The sequence below is a fragment of the Malaclemys terrapin genome, chromosome 2, assembly GCF_027887155.1.
Source record: "Malaclemys terrapin pileata isolate rMalTer1 chromosome 2, rMalTer1.hap1, whole genome shotgun sequence".
NCBI lineage: Eukaryota > Metazoa > Chordata > Testudines > Emydidae > Malaclemys > Malaclemys terrapin.
In genome coordinates, this window is record NC_071506.1 from 51,997,476 (window position 1) to 52,024,070 (window position 26,595).

The window sequence follows — 26,595 nt, forward strand, 5'->3', positions numbered from 1 at the left end:
AGCCTCTGACCTCAGTTTTTTTTCTCTTGCTGACTTTAATTGCTTACCTTGCCTCCCTCCTTCCAAAATCCTGCTTTGATCAAAAAGCATGCAGATACAACTTCATATAGCTTAGTGTCAATTTCCCAAACAAGGAGTGGTGTACATGCCTACCATATAAATGCATATTCAGAGTAACAAAGATTAAATGTGGGGCATCTTAAATGGACACTGAGCAAGGGAAAATTGAAGTAAAGGCCTTACTCCAAACCTAAAACTCCTAATATTTTGCACCCTCTAAATAAGGTTCAGAGTACATTACAAACACTAAGGCTGGCTGCATCAGAAGTAAGCATTTCTCCATCTGGTGACACAGATTAAGGCACAAGGTCACACTGCAAGTTGGTGGCAATTGATATAGAATCCTTGGGTGACTTACTGACCCTACTGAAGTCCATGTTTGCCATTTACTTCAGTGGGGACAAAATTTCACCCCTTGTCTAGGCTGCTATGACTAAACACTGTATTTTATCTTGGGGTATTGCATTTTAACTTTTCATAGTTTAATGATCTCTACCTGTGAGAGATGGGGAGGAGAATACTTATTACTGTTGACAGTGGCTGTCTCCAGAGGGACAGGGTAAATAACCTTTCTTTAACTTTGAGACACACATTATAATGAGTTGTCTTTAACAATCACTCACTAGCCTCTAGAGTGACTGGATGTGACTAAATTGTCTTACTGAGCTAGCAACTTTTCTAAGACAACAGCTGTCAACCTGTCTGAAGAGTCATTGAAAAGTCACTAATGACAAGTTAAATCTGGCATACAGTACCTTACCCCCTTATCTTTTGTAAAGGGTACTGTCACTGAGTTACAGGCAATGAGTAACTTCACTGAAAACTTATTTTTTTCTTTTTTTTTTCTCCTGCTATTAAGCAGTGTAAAGAGTAATATCTTTATTGCCTCAAAGGTAGTAATAAAATGAGCTTCTTGGCTTGCAGTTGAAAGCTCTAGACATGGGTTGTATTTGAAGCTCTTCAACTGTACAATTTAGGTCTAAAGTAACGGTTTGCGAAGTGTACAAAAACTACTATCCAAAAGATAGATTAATCTGAGGGCTGTCAAAAGCATGTTGACATAAGACAGGGAAACATGGATACATTGTCTCAAAAATAACCTAGTATTACTATGCTCGCGTTCTCACTCTAAGAAACTAACCACTGGCTTTTTTTCCCCCCCCCTAGAAATTCTTCTACTTTCAAGTCATTTGAAGAAAAGGTTGAAAACTTAAAGGTAAATCTAACTAGCTGCCTCTGGAAACAGTAGTTTTATGAGAGACTGAAGCTGGGACTTTTGAAGGACCCTAAATGTGGTGCTCAAATCCCTTCCCTTAAAATTCAATGGCAGCTGGGCAACTAACCTCTTAAGTTACTCTTTGAAAATCCAAATGTAGTCATTTGACAACCAAGTAATTTAATGCTATGAAATGCAGGGGTATAGCCAACTATGATAGCTTTTTTGCCAGCAAATCCCCAGTTGGGAAGACAACTGCTCTCTGGTCCACTTGTATGCTCAGAACAGCACAAATGGGCTGGATCATGCTGTTTCAGTTCGAGGAAATTGTACCTGTATTTCTCCTATGTGGTCCAATAAAGGCCACTCTTTCTGACTCCCTGCCATTACCTCTTGGATAGAAACATACATCTCTCTCCCTCCTGACCCCAAAATATTTCCAGGCTGCACAGCTCCCTGCCTACGCTGGAAATTCACCAGCAGTCAGACTGCCTAAGCAGGCCTGCTTTACTTTTGCTCCTCTGATGGTAAGCAATGTAACTGACCACAATTAAGTTAGCACACAGCTCTTTCTAAGCAAGCCCATTTATTAAGGGGAACTCATTAGTGAGAGAACATATAAAATAGCAAACTTGCATGCAAATACGCTTATCAGAGATCACCCCAACTCCAAGCAGGGCTCTGGCCAGAGAACAGCCCTTCAAACCCCACCAAGGGGTTTTTCTCTAGTTACAAGTTGATAACTGCCGTGGTACAGAACCTGCACACTATGAATCAAGTTGCTCTTTTATGCCATTTGGGTATTGATCTTGGGAACAGGTAAGTTGTAGACCAAGATCCCCCATCCCAGGTCAAAGCTTCAGAAGATCAGGTCTGGAGGTGGATATTTGCATTCCCCTCCTCCCAAATATTTCCTAGGAAACCTACTCCATTAACAGCTCAGTCTTGTCTTAGCCCATTGTTTTAAAGAGTCCTTTGAAGCTTGTAACACTTCCCAAAGTTTACATTAATCATGTCTTTCTAGACAAGTTGCAAATAATCCCACCACAACACAAACTTGCATTTTTAATAGTGAAGTTCTAAGATACTTCATTCAATAAAGGTTGTCCAGGAAACTGCCTTTCACGCATAATAGAACCTAGTCTTTGTATATCCAGAATCTATACTGATTTTTAACTTCAGGACTGAAAAGCTTTATGTTCTAGCTTACACTGGGAACACAAACTCTTGCATGTTAGCATCAGAAAGTAAGGAATATAGGTGTGCAATTCTGTTGTAAAATGTACATGCTCTTAGACTTCACTTTCAGGAAAGGAGGCTGAAATTGGGGCTGAGGCCTCAATAAGCAGAGATCAACATTGTGTGGCTGTTCCAACTAACGTTTTGGTATAAAGGCCTTCATATTATGGACCAGACTGCTCCTTGTATAGGAATTTGGGGTTGGGGAAAAGTGCATAAGGAACTCCTTTCCCCTTTTGGCATCCTGTATAATGGCCTGTTGCAATCTAAGGGAGTTTAGGAACTTCTCCTTCCATGAACTCTGGGAATGAATTTCACTAGAGGGGAGGGATGGAGGTATATGGGAATGATGTGTGGTAAGTGTGTTACACACCATCTGAAGGGGTGTAGTAGTGAATGTGCTCCACCAAAACACCAGAGAGCTTCAGTCCTTGAGGCTGAATATTTTTCTTGGACATCCCCCAGGATGGTACAGAACAAAAGCTAATCAGGTTTTGGAACATTTTTTGAGTTAAAACAAATGTAGGATATCTCAACTTGAAGTTGTACAATCTTCATAGAGCATATGAGTATGGGCTGTTGCAACAATCTGATCAGGAGAATTTTTGCAGTACTAAAGGCCAAGGGAGACCTATATGTTAAGCTAATGATTAGAGGGTTGCAACACTTCCTTCAGTGTTTCTCCACCTAGCTTCTTCCTCCAAGTAGCACTGAGTGCTGCTCCTACCTCAATTATTGTAGAGGCAGTCTGATCCTGGAAAAACTGCCTCCAAAGGATAAATTCCCCCAAACAATCTTGACATGAAGGTATTGTTTATTGCAAAACTTGTTTGTTAAAATACTTCTCTAACTGTATTTGCAGTTATACTTTCTGAAGGGTTTATCTAAAACTATTTGTATTTTAGTCTAAAGTTGGAGGAGCCAAGCCTGCTGGAGGAGACTTTGGAGAAGTCTTAAACTCAGCTGCCAATGCTAGTGCCACAGAAACTATTACGGAACAGATACAGGAGGAGACCCAGTGAGATTCCTGCCTTTGTCCTGCTACCCACTGCCAGATGCTGCAAGCAAAAACTAAGCACATTTGTAATGTTCTTCACTGTCCGTTTCCACCAGATGTGCTTTTACTTAGCACTTAGCTTTATATCAATTTGATAAAATAGCTTGTTTGTGGGTTTAAAATATTTTTGGAACTAAAGTAGATTGTATCAGCCTGGCTTTTGGGGGGGGGGGGGGGGGAAGGGACATTTTTATGCTTTTCAAGTACTTAAAGGATATATCCCTGATTTTAAAGGCAATCTCTAAAATGTTGCTTTGAAAAACTTTAGACAAACCTACTAATACTGTACATGTAGTATGTAGATTCATAACTTCCTTTTGGAGGCTGTGATTATTAGCAATTCTCTTCACTTATAAGAATTGGCATTCTACTTTTACTGCCAAACTGAAGGTTTACTTCACTCCTTTGGTGGCTTCAGTGCAACTGTTCCCTAAATCGGACATCACACTTGGAAGATTACTCCAAGCTGCAGAAAAAGGATTTCTGCTTCAACACTATGAATAACATCATTATAGCAGGTTTCCACAAGTGTATATTAATCTACTGTAGTCAAAACCTGTTGAGTCCTATACTGCATTTGGTGCATGTGGGGCAAAGGACATAATCCTAACTAGCATTCAGACTTACTGACTTCTTTGTGGGTCCTGTGACTAGATTTAATGTCCTAAGAGTGGGTTTCTCAGAGTGCTCCAAATGGAAGTGAGATGCCTAATGCTGCTGGTCTAGTATCTGAGCCAGTTTGTTTACCCCAGTACACTATTGTGAGTTCTTCACTTGATGCTTTAATGCCAGAATTATTCTGCTGTGGTAAAATGGCAGTCACTGGAATAATGGTCTCCAATGGTGGTGATTGTAAAACTACTTCTATTCTGGTATTAATATTGAATCTTACACTAAAAACATGGAGTGGAGATGAAATGTGAACACATTCCTACAGCTGCTGCAAAAATTATTTCTAACAAGTCATTACTGACTAATTCCAAGTCAGTTATGGGAATTAATGTTTTTTTTTAAACTTTTCATCATGCTGTAGTAAACTTGCACAGCAGTTGCAGGCAAGAGCCATTGCTCTAGGAGGCAGAGGGCCTTTGAGATGTTCAAACTATTTCATGTTCTCAAGACTCTTGTCCTAAGTCTTTTTTGTTAGAGGCTTGAAAATTAACAATACTGTTTGCACCCTGGAGACTCCACTCCTGCTTAACCATTGAGATCCACTCTTGAAACTTTGCCCATTTCAAAGCCTACAGCAGACCTTGTAAGAGGGCTATGTTGCTTTACATGTTGACTATATCTACTTTATGTACTTTGGACGTTGCTTGTATTATGTACATGTCTGGCACATGTTGGTTGTTATCAAATTGTAACTTATGCCAAATGTCTCATCACTGAGCTTGGAATGAACTGGAAGCAATTAAAAAAACTAACTGCAAAAATTTGTCTTGTGCAAGTCAAATTCCAAAACCACTATACACTTTTCTTTAGACACCATTGTACTGCACTTCTGATGAGCGCTTTGATAGCACTTCACCTATAGTGAATATGCTCAGTTACATGTGAGCAGCTTAATAAAATCCTATACATGAGCACTGTATTGCCATTATAGCACAGCTGTAAATGCAGACATTCCACTCTTTGGAAAAGTCATAGCTCCCTACAGACCTATACTTTTTAAAATCAATTTGAAAGGACTGAATTCACATGTGAAACATTCCCTTACTATCCTCTGCTCCCCAAGTAATTGGGAAGATGTTGGAATCCTCCTGTCTTCATACTCATGGCCTTGTGACCACTTTTCACTTATTTCTTGGACAAATGGGCTGAGTTGGTTCTATCCTGGAAACTGATTCAGGAATTTACTATGCCTCTTGTAGCACAAATGTAATTCATGAACAGTTCCTGGCCTGAGACTTAAAGTTCAGCAGAGGCTGTAAATCAGCAAGTAAAATAAATGACAACCATAAAGGATCAAAATTCCAGTAATACCAGGGTACTTTCCCATCTAATATGTTTAAACCACCCTACTTTAGTGCTGCAATATACAGTATGATTAAGTGATAGTAAGGAAACATTATACGTGCACTAGATTGAAACTAATACCAGTACAGTAGAACACTAAACTAAACTTTTTGGCATGAATATCAGCTTTTTGTTTTGTCTTCTAAAGCAGTTTTAAAAAAATGCTACTCTGAATAAGTAGGATTCCTAGACTGAAGGAGCATTCCTATCTGTACCTGGTTGGACAGTGTCAAGCAAACACTCTCCCTGCCATCTAATCAAGTCAGCTATTTGATTCTCCCTGTTGACCCACTGAAGCATCTCTCATTCTGCTTCAGAGGCAGGACCTGAGCCTAGCTCCAAGAGCCTGCTTGGCACAAACATTCCCAGTATACTGCTTCAGTGTTTCATACTTAATGGGTTTTGTAGCCTGTTTTTGCTCACTCCTGTCTGTGGGATCCAGCAGCTGCCTTAAGAAGGATGACCATAGGCTGCCATCACATCGCCATTTTTGTATGCTCTGGGGAAAATCCAAAGGGCTTGAGTTTTCCTCATTACATCACTTTAGCTAGAGAGCCTGGTTTCATCTCCAGGTACAACAGAAGTGTCTTGCCTTGGCCTAACCCTCTTTTCAGTGATGTGATGAAACTCCTAAATCCTGGCCAAATGTAAACTGAGCTAACAGTGTGGGATAAACTGAACAGGTACACCTGGGAATCCTTAGGCAGTAAAATTCCACTTAAAACATTGGCAAGAAATCAGAGGAGCAGTTTCAGTTGACACATCTAGGGAATGTTTTCCCACTAGTGTGAAATGCAATTAGTGGCTCCATCTGTCTTCAGTACCCGAATCCTGTCAATTAAGACTTCTGCTTCGAAAGCCTGGACTTGAAATGGCTGAAAATAGGGTTACCATCCGTCCGTATTTCCCCGGACATGTCCGGCTTTTGCGTCTCTAAATAGCCGTCCGGGAGGAATTGGTAACAAGGTTAAAATGTCCGGGGTTTTTTTCTCCCTCGCCTCCCTCCCTCCCTTCCATGCAGAGTGTGGCTGCTGATTGGGTGGCTAGGCCGATTGACCCACTCCCATTGGCCTCCAGCAGCCAGAGCCCTCCCCTGCTCCCCCCTCCCTCTCTCTGTAGTCCTGTGTAACACACAAACCAACCCACGTGGAGCCAGAATGGTAAGAGGAGTGGGGGGGGGGGGGGCCAGTCAGGGAGTGGGGAAGTGTTGGATGGGTCCCCAGCCTCCACCTGCCACCCCCCCTCCGTGCATCCCCCCCCTCGGTGGGTCCCCCATCCCTGTCTGCCTCTCCCTTGTCTGCGTGTGCTGGCTCTGGCAGTACACGCAGACAACTGCTGTCTGCTGCCCCCGGGTCCTAGTGCCCCCATCCACTAATGGGAAGACAGGCTGCCCTTACCCTGCCCTTCCACCCTAGCCCTGAGCCTCTCCAACACCCCAATCCCCCCAGCCTTCATCCCCACACACCCTAATCCTCTGCTCCATCCCTGAGCCCCCTCCTGCATCATGAACCCCTCATCCCCAGACCCACAGCCCTCACCCCTGCATCCCCTCCTATCCCCAAACTCCCTCCCAATCCCCCTCCCTCTTCCCACACACCCCCTCCTGCCCTCAAACTTCCTCCTAAAGCCTGCACCCCCTCCCTTTGCACCGCCTCTCACCCCCAAACTCCATCCCAGAGCCTGCACCCCTCACCCCCTCCTGCACACCCACCCCCTGCCCCAGCCCGGAGCCTGCACCCAGCACCCAAACTCTATCCCAGAACCTGCACCCCTCCTGCACCCTAATCCCCAGCCCAGGACCTGCACCCCAGACCTCCTCCCCCCACCCAACCCCCCTCCCAGAGCCTTAGGCAGGTGGGGTGGGGGGTTCTGGGCACCACCAAAATTTCTACAACCCTGCCACCCATGCGAGTGGATAAGGGTCAGGGCAGTCAGGGGACAGGTAGGGTCCTGGGGGGGCAGTTAGGGTAGGGGGTTCTCAGCAGGGGGCAGTCAGGGGACAAGAAGCAGGGGGGGGTTGGGGTTCTGAGGGGAGCAGTCAGGGGGTGGGAAGTGGGAGGGAGTGGATGGGGCGGGGCTAGGGCGGGGCGGGGCTAGGGCGGGGCTCCCCCCCCCCCGTGTCCTCTTTTTTGTTTGTGGAAATATGGTAACCCTACTGAAAAGCAAACCTGGGCATCAAATTTCTAGAACCACAACCTGTGATCTAGTCTGCATCCTAAACCAGTTAACACACTTACTCCCTGCTTTTGAGTGGGATGTTTTTATGCTCCTTTGATATCCAGCGCAGCTTCTGTCAGAAATGGGACCTATCTGCAAAGCTGGACCTCTGTGCTAAAGATGGATGCAATGGTTTGTAATTAGCTACTCAATCTAGCAGACAATCCCTTAATTTGATATCTCTATACGTATCCTACCTGTACTGCTACTCATTACTCAGTTCTTAAACTTTCACTACTTGCTTACCTTTATTCCTAAATTTACCTGTTTCCTATGTCTCCTTTCACTTTCCAGTCTTCAAATGTGTTATCAAATAAAATATGCTTACTATTCCAGTCCAGTGACCTTTATACTAAACTGCTGCTTTCACTGTCATGGATTTAGGTATCTTTACTATCCTAATGCCATCTATCTATCTTAGTTATAACTATTTTCTTTACTTTACAGAAACCAGACATTAACAGATATGTAGTTGTTCTCAAACTGATCTCTTGTCAACATTTACTCCTAGACCCTATATTAGTTTGTTTGAAAAGATGGAGTTTGTAAAACAGCTATTTTACAAATATAGTTTATGTACCAGATTCATTTTCTAGGTACTGATTATCTGTAAATGCACCCATGTTTCCTGGCCTAAGCTTCCTTATTTGTCAAGTCTCCTTACTGAAACTGCTCCTCTGATTCCTTTCTCACTGCCATTACAATAGAACCTCAGATTTATGAACAGCTGGGGAATAAAGGTTAACTCTGAACAAAATGTTATGATTGTTCTTCCAAAAGTTTACAACTGAACATTGACTTAATTCAGCTCTGAAACTTTACTATGCAGCAGAAAAATGCTGCTTTCCTTTTTTCTTAGTACTGTGTTAAATGTAAATTACTGTACTATATTGCTTTTTTGGTCTGTGCTACTGCCTGATTGTACACTTCTGGTGCCAAATGGGGGGTGTGGTTAACTGGTGAGTTTGTAATTCCGGTAGTCAACTCCTTCACCTCCAGATTTTTTTTTTTTATTTTGTTTTGGTTACAGTCCTTTTCCTGTTTCACACAGATGTCTTGGCTTATAATAATATATGGAGATAGGTCTATCTCCTAGAACTGGAAGGGACCCTGAAAGGTCATAGAGTCCAGCCCCCTGCCTTCACTAGCAGGACCAAGTACTGATTTTGCCCCAGATCCCTAAGTGGCCCCCTCAAGGATTGAACTAACAACGCTGGGTTTAGCAGGCCAATGCACAGGGAAGCTGATGCCTTGGTCGGGGCCAGTAACGGGACACCCCAGCCGGGCTGCCTGGCCCTGGGCGTTCGCCCCGCGAGGGGAACGAGTCTCTCACTTCGTTCCTTCTCCCCCCACCCCCTCGCTGGCCGCTCCCGGCAGCCAAGCCCCCACAGCGCGCGCGAGCCAGCAGCAGAGGCTGAGGCTGACCGGCCGTTTCCGCACGCAAGAAGGGGGGGGGACACGTGACGGTGGGGGAAACGCCACCAGGAGAGGTGGGCCCAAGGCAGCAGGTGCTGTTGCGCCTCCAGCGCCTTTTCTCTCTACCCAGAAGCCCCCCGCCATTAGGTGACGGCCGGGTCCCCAAGCCAACCAAGATGGCGGCGAAGTTCATGCGCGCGAGGCGGCGCTCTAGGATACCTCCGCGCTACTCTATGGTTACCCGCGAGTCCTCTGCCCGTGCGAGACCGGGCGTAGGAAAGGTCAGAGGTCACGCCCCGCCCTCCGACGGACGCAACATGGCGACGCCGAGCTGGGGCCGCGCCGCCTCGCTGAGCCGGGCATGGCAGCTGCTGGGTGCGGCCAGGCGGGGCAGTAGCCAGGGAACCGCTGACTCGCCGGCCACGGGCGTCTCGCCCCCGGAGCCAGAGAAGCGACCGAGCAGCCTCACCGGCGCCTTGGACGCCGGCCCGCAGCAGGTGAGAACGCAAAGAGGAGGGATCTAAACGGCAGGGGCGGGGGCAGAGGAAGCCGCGCCCTGTCACGTGAGAAGGGGCGCAGGCGCTAGTGGCGAGTGGTTGTCACGTGATGCGGAGTGAGGGGCGGGGCCTAGTCTTCGGCCCTATCCTGTGCCTGAGCCGCAGGGAGTCCCCGAGGCAGCGCTTAGGCAGCGCCCCCTGCTGTGTGCGGGGCGGCCTTGGCACGTTCGCAGGGGCAGGGCGGGTTTCACTGGTGCGGGCTGAACACCATTTAGTGCAACACGAGTGAAAAGACCCGCGGAGATGAGCGCAGGCGCGTGTGCACCGTGTTCTAGCGGGGAGGTGGAGCCTGGGGGACTACAGGGGAGTATGACCCTGGATAGATACGTGTCAGCTGCCAGCCTGCAGCTGAACAGGGGGTTTACAGGTGCAGAGCTCCTTCTCTCCCACACACCGTGGGTGTGTCACAGGGTTCCCCCCTTCCCACCGTATGTGTGTCATTGGGCCTCCCAGGTGCAGGGCTTCTCCTCCGCCTCCCTCTTCTCCCCTCCCCCCGGCTGTGGGTGTGTTGCTGAGTCCCAGGTGCAGGGCTCCTCCCCTCCCCCCCACTGTGGTTGTGTCATTGACCCCTGGGTGCAGGCCCCCCACCCCCACACTGTGGGTGTTTCACCTGTGTTATGAGATTTGCCCATTAATTTGGGGTATGCTCATTTGTTAGGGTTACTCTTGGGGGGAGGAGGGGAGTGTTCTGTAATTCTATCAATGTACTTCTTGTGTCAGGTGTGTTCTCATACAGCGCACTACTTCTCCCTTCTGCAAGTTCCCTCCCAATGGAGCTATCCTGCAGGACCTAGGTTACCCAGGGCTGGGTTCTTCCAGCCCCAGAATCAGATGCACACACATTAACAGAGTGCATCCGAGAGGGCTGGGTTCCCAAGCTGTCACCCTCCTATGCCCCTGGATTCAGCAGACTAAGTCGAGCAGCACTTTGAAGCTGCCACCCACATATGTCCTAGGTTCAGCACGTTGCTATCCCCACTTTCACATTACAATTGTTCTGGTAGTAGCCCACTTGATGAGCAAACACCACAGGATTTTTGGGCGTTGCAGGGATCTTTTAGCTTAGGTACGAGGAGCGTTGCTGCAGAGCAAATAAGGAAACCAAAAAACACCCACGAGCAGGGCGGAGGTGAGGGGGGGAGAGAGAGAGAAGCAACCAACTTAACCATGAAAGTTATTTATTGCCAGGTAATAACCATAGGGGAGCCAAACAAACAAAACAGTTATAATATTAAATCTAACTTAAATTTGATTATAAAAGTCAGGTTTAGAAAATTAAACTGGTCACACAAGTCAGGGTCAGAAGGCTATACCGAGAGAGAGAGAGCGTGAGAGCTGGGTTCTCACCACTCCATGAAGCTTGAATCGGGGGTCCCAGGTGGCGGTGGTAACTGAGGGTCCAGAGTGCTGGAGACAGGCAGAGTCCCCGCATGATCAGTCAGGAGAAGATGAAGTCCCAGTGGAACTGATGCAGATGTTGGATACAGGTATCAGAACTGAGCATGGGTAGGGATTTTTGTAGGGAAACTGGTGACGCAACTATTCCAAAGTTGTTTTGATTTGACTAGACAACAGGAGCTGCTCATTCCTGGCTATGGGTGGTGTTCCTTTGAGGGAGCTCATAATGCAATTAGGCAGCTTCAGTATTTTGGATACCAATAAAGGATTTATTACTATAATTGGTCTGATAACTACTGAACTGGGTATGTGCAGGCGTGGGTTCATTAACATCTGGAGCAGAGATTCCCCATCATGCAATGCTTCCCTGCTTTTCTGGTTCCAGAGTTCAGTGCAGTTCTTGCCTTGGAATCTCTGTTCTCCATTCTGTCTGCTAATGGAGATGCCTCCCTGTCCCATCTTTGATGCAAATGAGTCTGGGGGAGTTTCCTTAATCCTGTAACTTTTGTTGCGGGGCAGGGGGTGTTAGGTGTTTTCTCCCACTGCCTTTTCATTGCTTTTTGTAAGCCTTCCTTCTGATCGGCTTTGGTTCAAGTAGAGGCTAGGGGAGGTGTCCTTCGTGAGTCAGACAGGTTGGATACTGCGCCCTGGTTCCTCAAGAACACAGAGCTGACAGGTAACACCAGGCCTCAGGTGCAGGGCTGTCCTCTTCTCCTCCCCCGCCGTCGGTGTGTCACTGGGTCCATATGCAGGCCCTCCCCGCCATTGGTGTGTCACTGGGTCCACGTGTAGGCCCCCCTCCCCACCCCTGCTGTCGGTGTGTCACTGGGCCCAGGTGCAGGGCCCCCTGCCGTTGGTGTGTAACTGGGCCCCAGGTGCAGGGCTCCCCCCCCCCCGCCATTGGTGTGTCGCAGGGCTCCCCAGGAAGCTCCCCCATGTCATCATTGTGTTCTAGGACCTCAGGGGTGCTTTTGTCTTCCTCTGTGCAGCTCTTATATGAAGTCAGTGTGTAATGAGTTCTAGTAGGGCTTTTTTGATGTAGGACCCCAGCTTTGTTTTTTTTACTGCATTTGTGCCCTATAATGCGTTCTTTGATATTCAGACTGTGACAGGAAGTGGTGAGCAGGGATACTTTTCTGCTTAATCAGTAGGGTTAGGATGGTGTTTAGTGCTACTCCATTTTAGCCTTGTCCTCCTAACTGGCACAGTCAGTATTTCTGAATTACCATCCATTTTTCCATGGTTCATATGCTGTATAATTTTGATATATGTATTTAAAAAATGCTAAATTGTTTATTGTAGAAGGTTATCTAATATTATTTTCGTAGGCTGGATCTTAGAGATACTATACCATTATAATGGGGAATTATACTGGTGCACTTATGCCTGTAAATTTCCCCATGTGACCAGCCCTTAGTTACATGAGAAATTCACACAAGGTGGAGGAGCTTCATGCTTATGCAACTTTGGGAGCAGAGCAGCTGGATGAAAAATCAGGAGACCCAGCAAGGAAGACAGGAATATAGTAGAGAGCAGATGAAATTAGGAAGCATAAGATATCTGAACATTAATGCAGCAAGCCTTGAAGAATCAGTTCTAACTAGCAATCTGGGTATGTTCCTATCCATGGAAAGATTAAGACGTACTAAGAAAACTTTCAAAGGGCAGGGTTGCTCAAGTGCCTTGAGAAAGGGAAGAAGGGTAGCCAGGGCTGTGGTGGCAGCTGAGTTGGATGCTTGCCAAAAAAAGCAAGGGAGAGATAAGTTGAGTCGAAGCTCACAAAGCAGGTGTATTCATGCATTTGGTGTGGAGACTTACCAGATTGTGGGGAAAGGTGAGGTTAGCGGAGTTGGAGGGGAGGTATTGGCTAATGCTTGCATGGGGGCTGTGAAATATTACATGCTGAGAAGCATGAACATACAGATGAAACGAAAGAAAAGTAACCCTCCGTTCTTAGGAAGAATGTGAGGTTTAGATTTTCTTTGTTTAGCAAATTCTGGATCCTATTCATTTGACAAGTAAACAGAACAAGATTAATTTAAGAGAAAATCATATTAAAATTCATAATGGAATAATCAAATCAGCTTTCAAGTCTTGTGTTTTTCCTTCTGAAATCAGAGAGTCAGTTTCTCCTTGGCCAAGTTCACCCTACTACCAACATGTAATAAAGTCAGGGCTTTTCAGCCTATGAAAAAAATGTTGAAGCCTGCATGGGTATCTTTTTAAAGGGATTCTGTCAACGTGAAATCTAACCAATTTAAAAATAAAAATAAACATACTGCTATTGAGTCCCCTGCCAATTATAGTGGTTTCATGTTAAATAGGAGAATGTGGTAACATATTTTTCTCTCCCATGTTGTTGTGTAATATCCAGGCAAACAAAGGGTGAACGGTTGCAGGAAACTGGCTGTTAGTGTGATTATTTATTATTTGTATTACCATAGCATGGAGCCTTACATGATTGTTGTTAAATCCACAAAGTAAAATAATATTGGGGGAAAATAGGGATTTTTTTTCTTTTATTGGTTTAAATTATAGTAATCTAAGATGTCATATGTAACAAAAATAGGTAAAGCATTTTCTGATAGTTGTCAAATTGTCTAATTTGTTAATGTAATAATTTCAGGTTTACATACTGCATATACTCGTTCATAAGCTGGTTCATTATAAGCTGACCCCTCCAAGATGGATAAGTAAAAATGAATTTTTTTTATGACCCATTCATAAGCCGACCCTATAATTCAGGGGTCGGCAAACTTTGGCTGGTGGGCTGAGACGGTTTGTTTACCTCAAGTGTCCGCTGGCATGGAGGTAAACCTAAGTAAACAAAGTGTCACAGCCTGCCAGCTGCTTACCCTGATGGGCCGGGACAGCAACTGGTGGGGAAATTTTTTTGCGGGGGGAGAAGCTGGGGGTCAGGGGAGTAGCCCCTCTGACCACCTCCCACATGACCCCTCCCCTAGCCCGGGACCCCCACACCCTTCCCATCCCATTCCTTCCCAACTTAGCTGGGGTGGGCCGGGGAGGATGTCTCTGGCCTGGCCGAAGCGTCTCATGGCCTCAGCGTGCTCCAGCGGGCCAGACCAGGCGGCACGGCCACAGCCTGCTCTGGCACGCTGGGCCGGGTGGCACGGCCTGCCAGCCCCGGAGCTGCAGCTGCTTCGGAGGCTTGGGGGAGAGCAGTGTGGCCAGAAGTGGAGAGACTCTGGCCCCGCCTCTTCCCCTCTGGCTCTGCTGCCTCTCCTTGCCCCCTCTGTTGGGGGTGGGTGGAGGTGGGGGGCAGTGTCCCACCTCTATACCCGTTCATAAGCCGACCCCCTTCTCTGATGCTTCCCTTTTTTTTACTAAAAAAGTTCGGCTTATGAATGAGTATATACGGTACCTGTTTGTCTAACTGCAATGTTTAATATACAAACACTGGAGCAGTTCTTTTAAGTTCTGATTCTGCAAGCAGACCTATGTGGGCTGGTTTCAGTGGGTCCTGCTAGGATGCAGCAGTCTGATTATAGGACTGGGACCTAATATGTCAAGCTGAGCCTTAATTCTAGTGGTTAGATACCTTTTTTTGTACGCCCTAGCTAAACTGATGTGAATTCCTAATGTTGATTATCTAAATAGGATTAACCCTTGCTTGTATCTCTGTATTGACTTAAGGGTTAAACCAGTTCAGTGTATCTCCATTAGGGATTTACACCAGTTTAACTGGATACACTGGTTTAAAAGTCAATCTAGTTAAGCTGGTGAATTTTTCTAATATAGCAAAAATTAAAGTTCAGGTTGCTCTCTGCAAAAATTGCCCATTCTATAAAAAGTGTTCCTCCTACACAGGTGGGAAAGAGCATCCTCATAATTGAAGGCAGCCTGTGGCCTCAGTCCCGCTAAGAATAGTGGGATATGGCAGCCATTTTTGAAAGAGGGCAATTGTGAGTTCCCCTGAAAATTTAATGCAACAATTCTGCAAAAAGGGAAACTTACATACAGGCAAAAAATGACATTTAATCCTAGGGTGACCAGCAGCAAGTGTGAAAAATTGGGACAGGGTGTGTGTGTGTAGGGGGGAGGGGGAGGGTAGTAGGAGCCTATATAAGAAAAAGACCCAAAATCAGGACTGTCCCTATAAACGGGACATCTGGTCACCCTATTTAATCCTAGATATTTATTTTCAAAAACTGCCTACCGTAGTAGATCTATGCAAGGGCCACCTCTTCACCAGTTGTTGTATCGATACACAATGTTGTTTTTATAAATACACGTTGATAACAAGATTACCAAAAGGATAACAAGAGTCCAACTTCAAACACTCCTTTAAAAATGTATTACACAAAACAAAACAAAGTTTATGTAGAAAAATCAAAGGGCATAAAAGATAACACTGTGGAAATTTCACACTGGAAGATCAACTACATGTGAAACAAACCAATCCAGAAATTGATGCCACATTTAAAAATGATTTCAGAATGCAACCTAAGCTATAGAGTTGTGGCAAGTGTCTCCATTATACATATATAATTGCAATATATGGAACATGATTAATTTATATGCAGTCAGATATTCAATAAGGTATAACAGAAATCTGTTTTGCCTCTGTGAATATCATCAGAATAGAACTAATCTGTTTAATCAGTAAGATATTTGCCATGGGCTAGAATTGCTTCCAGTGCAGTCAGTAACAAAATTTCATTGACTTCACAGGGGCCCAGATTAGTTACAAATTGTCTGTAATAAAACTAAGCAATAGAAAATATCTGAGTTCTATACTGAGTATATCAGGTTGATACAGTTTGTCACGCTGCTTGGTATGGGACACAGCTAAGAGCGCCAATCTCAAGTCAGACTGTCAAAATACAGGGCATGTATCCCAGACAGGAGGTTTACTTTATCATAAGATTTCACCAAGCCAGTAACAAATGTGTGCTTCCAAAATATTGTACTAGTTATTGTGAAGCCACAGACAGTCCCTCTCAGGCTCTCTAGCCCCTCATGTATCACCCAGACAAAGCAGACTTCAGTGATAAATGATCATAAAAAACAGAAATCACATATATATTAGGTTCTTCAGTTCCAGAGAACCAGACACTCATCCCAGGTCAGAGTATACTCCAGATCTTACCCAAAAGCCATGCTGGTAGCCAATCTTCTAGCAAACTAAAAACTAACAATTTATTAATATAAAAAAAGAGAAGAGAGTTATTAAATAAGTAAACTGAATCATATAAATTACAGTTGATTTTAGAATCTGTAGATCAGGCTAATAGCAGTGATGTTAAATCTGATAGCTTGCAATAAGGCTCTTTGGTTCATCCCAAATATTGGGGTCCTCGGTCCATTGTTCAAAGCTAGAAATCACAGTCCAGAGATGAGCAGGAAAGAGGCAAGGAGATGGGTCACACTCACCAATTTATACCTCCAGTTTATGTGCATGGAAAAATACTGGCTCAAACATGGGCACTTCGAGCATCTCCCTCTCCTTTGGACTGCAGCAGGAACCAGGCATGGTGAGAGTCCTTGTACTTGAGTGCAAGATCTCCTTTGGTCTAGTGTCAGTGCTACCAGAAGCCATTGCAGAGGGAGCTGGACCATGTCCGTGGAAGGGGTCAAGACACCCGTTAGAAATGTTTACTGGTGACCAGTATGAAAGATGGCGGAGTCCTCACCAGTAAAATTCACAGGCAGTGTCCTAATGAGAAACTCAGCCTCACCCCACTCCGAACTGCTGGGAAGGGGAAGATGGATGCCGGGGAAGGGGGCTCCATCTTGCATATCAGCCTATGACTTGCAGATGTCTGATATATCTGAAACCATCTCTTCCACGCTCCCCTCCCCCCCCCCCCCCCCATTTCCTGGAATGGAAGGAGCTTTTCCTCTCTCTTTCTCTTTCATCCCTGAGCCTTCTGGGAATGTGTGGGCACTGGCCATTAATTACATTAATGTTTGGGAGTTGGTTCAAGGATGAGTTGGTTCCCCTATGTACAGGAGCCAGTTTAGATCAGTGTATTTCTTCACTACAGAGTTCTCAAGTTCTCTATACTCAAGTTACTTCTCTTGAGTTAGCCTAGCTTGAGTGAGAGCAGCCAGTCCGTGAAATAACACTCATGTTGTTGCTGCCATACTGGCACTGTACTTATTCATGTGGTGCTAAAACTTGGGCTGAAAACGGAGCTGGCGGCAGAACTGGGGATGGTGGAGGAGGAGCTGGAGCTGGGCTGTGGCTGGGGCCAGACCTGGGTTGTGGGTGGAGCGGAGCTGCAGCTGCAGTCAGAGCTGAGCTGGGGACAGAGCAGGGGGCATGGCGGAATTGTGGCGGGGGGCGGGACTGTGGCTGGGTGGCACTCCCATTGGGGCTGGTGCGGGCCCCACCGTGCACCCTCATCCCCAAATGTTCCTCTGTGCCTCTCTAGGGGGTCGTGCCCCACAGTTTGGGGACCACTACCTTAGATGGGCAGCACAAAGAGAAAGATCTTTATTCCCCATCTCCACTATGTAGCCATGTAAGGACCGGGCATATCCTGGCTCACAGTGAACTTTCAATGAGAGGATACAAAGTTTATGGGTAGTTTTGCAGTTCTTATGGGGGAATGATATCGAAGCCACACTTAACCACAATTCTCTGATGCAACCTTAACAGGGCAAAAGAATTGGAGTATCTGCTAAATATTTCACTTCTGGGTGGCGGGGGGCAGGGGGGTCAACAAAATACAGTATAAGAAAGAAGAAAGCTTTTAATTTTTGTGTGGTAGGAATTTGTGGTGGAGTTAAGGTACTTCAAAATATTTGAGATAAAAACAGATGTTTTTTAAATTGGGTCCCTAGTGTCTCATGCTTTTTTGGAACCCTTTTGCAAAGAGTACATACAGAGATTCTACACTAAGTTTCTGGGATGGATTATTGTAGATCACCACTCTTATATTTTTCCATTTTGAATTTCTGAGAAAATAAATTTAAATTTCATAACTGATTTGAGCTTTGCCAGTTTGAAAGCACTGCATTAATAATATAACAGTGTTACTTCCTAACAGATAATCTATGTCTGAACATGGCAGAAAATTAGACAAATTCCAATTGCCTCGATATGTACTTCAGCAAAGCCAATTGAAAAAGCATCACATACACTAATTATTACATTCTTTGCTAGATAGTTTTCCAAGTTTTTCACACATGACATCAAGAGTCGCCAAGCTGCAAGCTCTGCATTTTAATGTTGACATGCATTTCCCATAGTCAAGCATTCCCTGCAGCTGCCGTGTGCTTCACTATATTGGTGGTATTCTTTGTAAAGCCCTGTATTATTTTATTTTTAGTTTTCATTTCCAATTTGCACATTTTTTTTAAATCTAGGGAAATTAACACATAAAAGTTTTCATTTAAAGTTAGTTATGGTTGCTCAGTTCTACTCTAATAACATTTTGCTGAAAAGCTAGCAAATACAATGTTAAGGTCAACAGCCATGCTTGTTTCTCTACTTACACCAATATAAAACTTCACAATTTTATCTATTACTGTCCTTTTTACACAACACATGGTTGACAGCCAAGGCTTCAAAAACTACCATGCAGTCTTAACTTTGACACACCTACAAGAAGAACAGGTATGTTAGAAGTTGTTCTTTTCCCCCTATGAAATCTATTCAACAAAATCTTAAAAAGACAAATATTTTTAACATATGTCCTTGTATGCATGTCAGATTGAAGGTTGCATAGTAGTTTATGAAGGCCTGGCTATTAGGTAAGAGTTGATTAGTTTTATGTAGATGTTGGAAGAGAAATAAAACGTGGTTGTTGATCTTAACTGAATCTTATTTATTTGGTAGCTTTTCAGTGGTGGAGAAGAATGTTAAAGTAGAACAGAGTAACCTTAAGTTACATTAAATGAAGTCTTTTGCTGTAAGATAGACTAAATAAAGTGTAAAATGTTTTGATAATAGAGTGAATAACCTAAGTTTTGTAGCTCAATATCTGTAAGTGCAAATGATTATTACTATGACTTCTTTTTAGTTGTTTAGAAAAAGCGTGCATTGGCACAGTATTAGGGTTTATTTGCTCCTATTGTTTCCTTAATAATAACAGAAAAAGAGATACCAGGTCCACATTTTACATTTAGGCAAAATCTTAGAACATCTCAAATGTTTATTTTAAAACTATTTACTAAATAATTTGTCTGTAAACTTAGTCCTCAGCCCCTTAAATTTAATGAAATGTGAGTTGTTGGAAGCAAAACCACAAAACAAAAACAAAACAAAAAAAACCCAACAATGACCCAGACTCCTAACCTTCAGCATCTCACTTATAACCACAAGGTGGAGGTAACTGAGCAAAGAATCCTCTTTTGTGTAGTTAGGCTAACTTTAGTTTTATTACAGCAGAGGGCGTCAGTTCTTTTAAGACAGAGTGGAAAAAGTACTGCACATTGGGGGATTTTCTGTCTAATCATGTTTAAAACATATAACTCTTGGGAAATGTTATAATTGTGAATAACTAAGGTTGAGATTTATAAAAGTGCCTAAGTGACTTCAGAGCACAAGTCCCTTAGGCAGTGTTGAAAATCTCACCCTTAATCATCAACTTTTATTTTGATGTTTTCTTATTTATGAATGTACCGTACGTTTTACCATATCTGTATATTGAATAGTTCTTTTGATTATCATTGCATCTCACTTGCTTGGCTGAGGTACAATGTTTAACATATAGATCTCATCTTCTGTTCTCCATGTCATTGCATACACCTCTACCTCGCTATAACGCGACCCGATATAACATGGGTTCACATATAGTGCAGTAGAAGCCGGGCTCCGGCGGTGCTTTAAAGGGTCCAGGTCTCCGGCTGCTGCGGGGAGCCCCGGGCCCATTAAATTACCACTGGAGCCCTGCCACCGCTACCCCGATATAACAGAGTTTCGCCTATAACGAGGTAGGTATTTTTGACTCCCCACGACCGCGTTATATCGGGGTAGAGGTGGATTTATATTAACATTACAATTGTATGTGTGTGTTTCTCCATCTAAAATTATGCTGTTATAACTGTTTTTCATCTAAACCGTCTTGACCTGTAAAATATTTTGCAGTTTCTGTATCTTCTTCTGCACAAAAGGTCTACTGGTCTGTTTTCCTTGAATGTGAAGATTTTCTACATCCATTTGAAGTTCCCTCCTCTGGATCTGTGGTGATATTATTGTGATGATCTAACTTTTCTTCCTCTATAAATGAATTTTTGATGGAAAAACACAGATAACATTTCTAATAATTATATTACATTTGTATTAAATTACATATGTTGTTTAACTTTAGGAAAAAAACTTTGCATATGTTTTTTAATCCCTTATTATGAGCACATGGTTTGCTCACCTCCATTAAACAATGTGTTTCGGCTGCAGTCCAGAAAGTCCGTCATCATTTGGAGCCTTTTGAGGTGCAATTTCTCCCTTCTTTGCCTAGCTTACATGGGAAGATAATGAGAGAGCTCCTACTTTTTACAGGAAACAGGGATATTTCTTTGAGTTGACAACTCACAATAAGACGTTGTAAAGTTATGACGTTTTTGGGTTAGCCCCTTGTAATTGTGGTAGCAATACAGCATGTAAACAAAGTGATGTCACTGCTTTCTACTACATTCAAATGATAACTGATTTACCTCACACTAAGCTTACATTAAACTGGGACACAGGAGCAGTTGTGGTGAGAGCATACTGTGTTTAGATAAGGTCTAGCGATGATACTTTAGACTTGTTCTGAGGTAAATTGTACTGTTTATTTTCAAAGGATAATCATTATTGTTTTCAAAAAAGATTACATGAAAATAATAGATATGAAAGTCTAGCTCCTTTTCATGTAGGTACGTCTTATCAATTGGGGACTATGACTTTCTTAATATTTTCAAAAGAAGGAAATTATAGACATGAGTCCCTACTCTTTCCAGGTACCAAAATAAATAAATACATTTTCTCTATTGAATATGTGTGGGTAAATAATAAATATATGTTTAGCATTACTATATTTTTCTGCTTCTTGACGTTAAAACTTTCTCCCAAAACACAGATATATATATTAAATTAATGCTGATTTTTATATGTTCTAGATACGTAGATTCTAAGGCTACAAGGGACCACTGTGATTATCTAGTCTGACCTCCTGTGTAGAACAGGTCTTCTGACATTCTGTGAACAATATTGTGCAATATAATTAACAAGGGCATATGCTACAACATCAATATTGTTGTATTACATTATTTTGCCACCTACATATATTTATTAAAATTGACACCATAACATAATTTCTGTTTTCCACAGTATTGAAGGGCTGCTTTTTATATATCTAGACAACACATCTATGAAAATGCCTCTGACTCAGAAAAGGCAAAAGTCACAACATAAAAAATATTATCAGAACCATAGGAAAAAAAATTATACAGCAAAGAAATTTTGATTTAAAAACAGGGTAGTTCAGGAAAAGAGATTTGTGTACTATGCCAAACATAAAAATAAGATGGCTGTCATTTAAAAACTGCGTACATGGTACTTCTTGAAGAACATGGAAAATAACATGTAAAGTATAAAACTAAACAGTTGGAATGCTTCATATATTTGTCTGTTCACTAATTACATGATAAAAACTAAATTGTCATGTCATATTCTAAACTTGTAGTTGAAGTTTAATCCTTAACTTTCTATTTCCTGATTCTTGTAATAGTTTGATAGAAAGCAACCAGCATGCACATTAAACAAAGTTTTTTGTGTTGGAATAAAAATCTCTGGTAAATTATTTTCTCTCCATGTATAATTTTTAATATTTTTGTCAGCAGTCACACGCTAATCGCTTTCTTTTTCAACCAGTGACGCATCCTTCCATAGCTGCAATTCAGGGGATTAAGCAATTAACTATGAAAAAAATAATTTATATGTCCAATATATGCCAGCAAGTGTTCACTATTAATCAAATATGAATGTAAAGTGTTAGAAAAATGGTATAGAAATGTACTATATTGTTTAAGAAATAGTGTATGATCATGTAATTACAGACTACATAATAGATTTTAACATCGAATGGCGCCATTGTAATAATCTAGTTTGACCTCCTGCATGATACATGCCGTAGAATTTCACCCAGTGATTCCAGAATCAAGTCAATGACTTGTGGTTGAACTAAAACACATATTTTAGAAAGACAGCCAGTCCTGATTTAAAATCTCCATTGTGACGTGTGCAAGAGGACAGAGTTAAGGTTTCTAATGTAACCTGACTTTTGGCATTTTCTGATTTCTGAGTGCAGCTTTAACATTCTCTTTATGTAGCTTTGTCTCTTGGATTTTGTGGGTTTTGTTTTATTTGCTTTAAGAATAAAGTTGGAAAAAATAAAAACATAAGAAAAAACTTCACTTTCTATGACTTTGTAGCTCAGCAAGCTTTAAACAGGTTGGCAGTAGCTCTTGTAAATCAATGGTTTGGAACTGTCTATCCAGACGCCCTGAGAATGTCCTGTCCCACATATGCAGGAGACTTGCAGAAGGAGTTGCTAGATGCAAAGAGGAATGCAATGGGTGGGAGGGGCAGAGAGAGACCCTCTCATGCAAACTTTTAGCAACTGCATGCTTCAAAGGCACATCAGAGCAGGTCTTCTTTACACAGGTCTTATAAAGTGTGCAGCAACCTTTCCCTAAAGTCTTTGTATCTTCAGTATAAATGAGCTAGCCTGGAATACATGTGCAGCATGGGCTCCTTAGATGAATTACTTACATGCTTAGGCACTTATTCTGCAAATGTGAGTAGTCAGGGCCTTAGTGAAAAACCCTTTGCAAAATAATACTGCACATGTGCAACAAGTGGTTTTTGAAAGGCTGTATGTATCTCGGTAAAATCAAAACTAAATTGTGCTAGAACACCCAGATCACTCCTTCTAATTGAAGGATATTTAAATATCAAATTTCAACTTTCAGCCCCCATCATTTTTGGTTGTAGAGTTGTTGTTAAAGTAGGAACAAGATTTTTTTTATATAATGGGAAAAATTATACATGTATTTTTCACCCTCTTACTCAGAATAGCTTTATTTTTAAATTTGGGGAAAAAATAATCTTTTTAGGCCGGGACTAAACATGAAATAATTTAAATCCAAAATATGTAAGTTTCAGAAAGTTATTAAATGAATAGAATGCAGATACTTAAGCAACCTCAGTCAAAGCAGTTACTGTTACTCGTGGTATAATTCTATTGAGACTGGATCATTTCTTGCTTTTTTCTTTCTTTTGGTCACTATTTCCAAAATTCCTTCACTGCATTATTGTTAGCATATTGAAAGTGTCTGAGTAAGAGCCTCCAGTTTTCACTGTGCTCTTTCAGTTTTGTGTTTTGTAATGTTTACTGTAACTCTTATTCATTTTTTTTCATCTTTTCTCTGAATTTTGACATTCCTCCACAAAGTTTGCTTTGTTCATTGGTCTCATTTTTAAGACTTGTTTATGGTTGGTTATTTTTCTAAATTATTATTAAATTGAAATAAGCAAGAAGGAATAATGCTCTCAAAAAGGCTGTTGGTATTCATTGCAATAGCTGTTGTATGCATTGTTTTTCAAACTACTAGAGAAGATTAAAATGTATTACTAATTCATATATTACCAGTATTTTCAGTGCTTTAGTTGCAGGTAATGACCAGTTAACTTTAAAATATAATAGACAAAAATAGGATTGTGGTGACTCTCATGCTTACAGAAATGACCCAGGACAACATGTTTCCTAAGAAGAAAAAAGTTTTTTATACAATATTTTGTTGTGTGAGAATATCTTCTGACTTTCCATCCAACTGCCTCCCAAATCCCATTCAAAACTCTCCTTTGTGACTTTCCAAGTCAGCATTTAACTGTTTTCTCTGAGTTAATCACAGCTTTTCACTTTCTTTGTTTTTGATAAAACATCCTTCTTTTATGACTTCTCCTGTTACCCTGTTTTATAAAGCAACTTTATTAAATAAAATTTCTTCCTGTTTCAGTTTATACAGTAATTGTTTTTAATTCCTGTTGGTAATGAGATCCATGTTTGTGCTCCCTACCATTATCTCCGATTGTAGGGAATAAAGTAAAAAAGTCTCTTGTTTTAAAAAAAAAACGAAGAGGTCGATCTTGTCTTTGCGGTTGCCCATGTTGGCTTACATGTTGAATTTGTTGGGAAATACTATGAATTTTAATTGTGTGGGGGTTTTTTATATGCCAGAAACCCAAAGGCCACTAATGAGGGAGGACAAAGAACTAAACTATGGTGGGAAAAAATTTCAAAACATAGTGTGCTTTAAAAAAGTAAACACTGTGTGTGTACAGTATTTAGTTGTAACTATACAAGTAAAAGTCGAATATAATTGAACATCTTACTTATGTGCCTTAATAGGTGATTTTTACTAACAGCTGTATTTACTTTATTCACATGCTAGCTAAAACCTTTGATTTGGTCTGTATCATGCAGGGTTGTATGATCAGTGGTCTTGTTTAAATTTCTATTGTGTGCCCAGGTTGATGTGTATATTTTGTCCGTACACCATTTTGATTTTATAAGTAGTGTTGTGATTACAGTCTGATATAATATGTCACATGCAGTGGATTCAATGAGTGGTAAGTCTTGGAAAAACATTACATTTAGTGGACACTGGTAAATTGCTTTGCTTTTTAGACCATTAGACTGCCAAGCCAGGATGGGTAGCAACAGTTTTGCCATCCATATTGAATTGTATCGTATCTGGCAAAATAGGAAAGAAAGACTTAATACTTCTGGTCTGGTGATATTTTCAAATCAAGAGATTAACAACTAAATCAGTACTGTTTACTCCTGGGAAAATTCTGTGTAGATTTCCTTTGCTTCCTTGCAGAAAATGGTTTCTGTGGGGAAGCAAAGAGAAGCTTCACCAGTACTCACTCACCCCTCACTGTCAGTTCAGCAGCTCAGACACATCTGTTTGTGCTGTCAGGGTTGTGTGGAGAAGTAGATCACTGTGGGGAGGGAGGTCTGGGGATCCCCCGTAGAATCATAGAAGATTAGGGTTGGAAGAGACCTCAGGAGATCATCTAGTCCAATCCCCTGCTCAAAGCAGGATCAACCCCAACAAAATCATCCCAGCCAGGGCTTTGTCAAGCTGGGCCCCAGCTTCCCAGGGCATTAGTCCTAGCTAGGGGAGAAGAAGGAGGATGGAGACAGAGTTCCCCTTCCCTGCAGGGAGTAGCTAGGCTGGGTCAGATCAAGCCCCAGAAACTTTCCGTGGCTGCAGGAAGCTCTGCACCGCGAGGTGGGGAAGAGGCTTGGGAGAGGGGTTCCAGGTGCGGGGAGAGGGGTGAGGCTCAGCGGGAGGGGTTGAATGCAGGGGCACCCAGATACAGGGGGCTTGGGTGGACAGGGAGAGCAGCTCCCTGTACAGTGACCCCTCCTCCCACCCATGTACCCGGAACACCCCAACAAGCCCCCTCCGCATCAGGAGCCCCCCGCACTCAGGCCCCCCCACCGAGCCTCACCCCCTGCATCAGGAGCCCCCCATATGCAGTTCCCCACCCCACTGGGTCCCAACCAGGTGCACCCTGACCCCCCACTTCTCCAGCCCCTCACCCCCACTTCATCTGGACTCCCCTGTAGAGTCCTATTCCCCCTGTATCCAGAACCCCGCACTGACCTCCTGTGCATCCAGATACCCCCCCCTGCATGCAGACCCCCTACCGAGCTGTCCGCACCCAGATTGTGCCACACAGAGCCCTGGTACTCTTGAGGGAATTCTTTGAAGAATTTTAAATTTTTAGGTGAAGTTCTGCATATTTTAATGGTTAAAATAACACAGAAACACAATAACAATATAATCACACCATTTTCAATTATTTTGGTAATTTATTTCAAAATACTTGTCAGCAAATAATTGAAAATGGTGTGATTATATTGCGTTATTTTAACAAATAAAATACGCAGAATTTTGCAGAATTTTAAAATGAGCTCAGAATATTTAATTTTTTCGCACAGAATATTTATTTTTTTGGCACAGAATTCCTTCAGGAGTAACTGTTGAATAGTGTAATGTGGAGAAGACATGCTGTACTGAAAACATTGCAGGGCTATATGTAGGGCCCTACCAATTTCAGGTTCATGATTTCAGGTATTTAAATCTGAAATTTCGTGGTGTTGAAACTGTCGGGGTCCTGAGCCAAAATGGGATTTTGTGGGGGGAGGGGGTCCCAGTATTGCCTCCCTTACTTCTGCACTGCTGCTGGCGGCACCACTGTCTTCAGAGCTGGGAAGCTGAAGAGCGGCAGCTGCTGTCCGGGAGCCGAGCTCCGAAGGCAGTGCCACCACCAGCAGCAGCACAGAAGTAAGGATGGCATGGTGTAGTATTGCCACCCTTACTTCTGTGCTGCTGCCTTCAGAGCTGGGCCCTCGACCAGCAGCCGTCACTCTCGGCCACCCAATTCTGAAGGC

At 42.9% G+C, this 26,595-nt stretch overlaps 1 protein-coding gene across 4 annotated transcripts in view; it reads left to right on the forward strand.

Annotated features, from left to right (window-relative positions):
- TPD52 (tumor protein D52) overlaps nucleotides 1-26,595 on the forward strand; it is a 213,025-nt gene that overhangs the window by 75,054 nt on the left and 111,376 nt on the right. For 3 of the 4 annotated variants that reach the window (XM_054017326.1, XM_054017324.1, XM_054017325.1), the window contains 2 exons: nucleotides 1,228-1,276; nucleotides 3,421-5,008. In XM_054017326.1, coding sequence (XP_053873301.1) covers nucleotides 1,228-1,276; nucleotides 3,421-3,537 — 166 coding nt within the window. In that variant the 3' untranslated portion in view covers nucleotides 3,538-5,008. Of the gene's footprint in view, nucleotides 1-1,227; nucleotides 1,277-3,420; nucleotides 5,009-26,595 lie in introns of those variants that run through there. The other variant, XM_054017327.1, reaches the window with a different exon arrangement.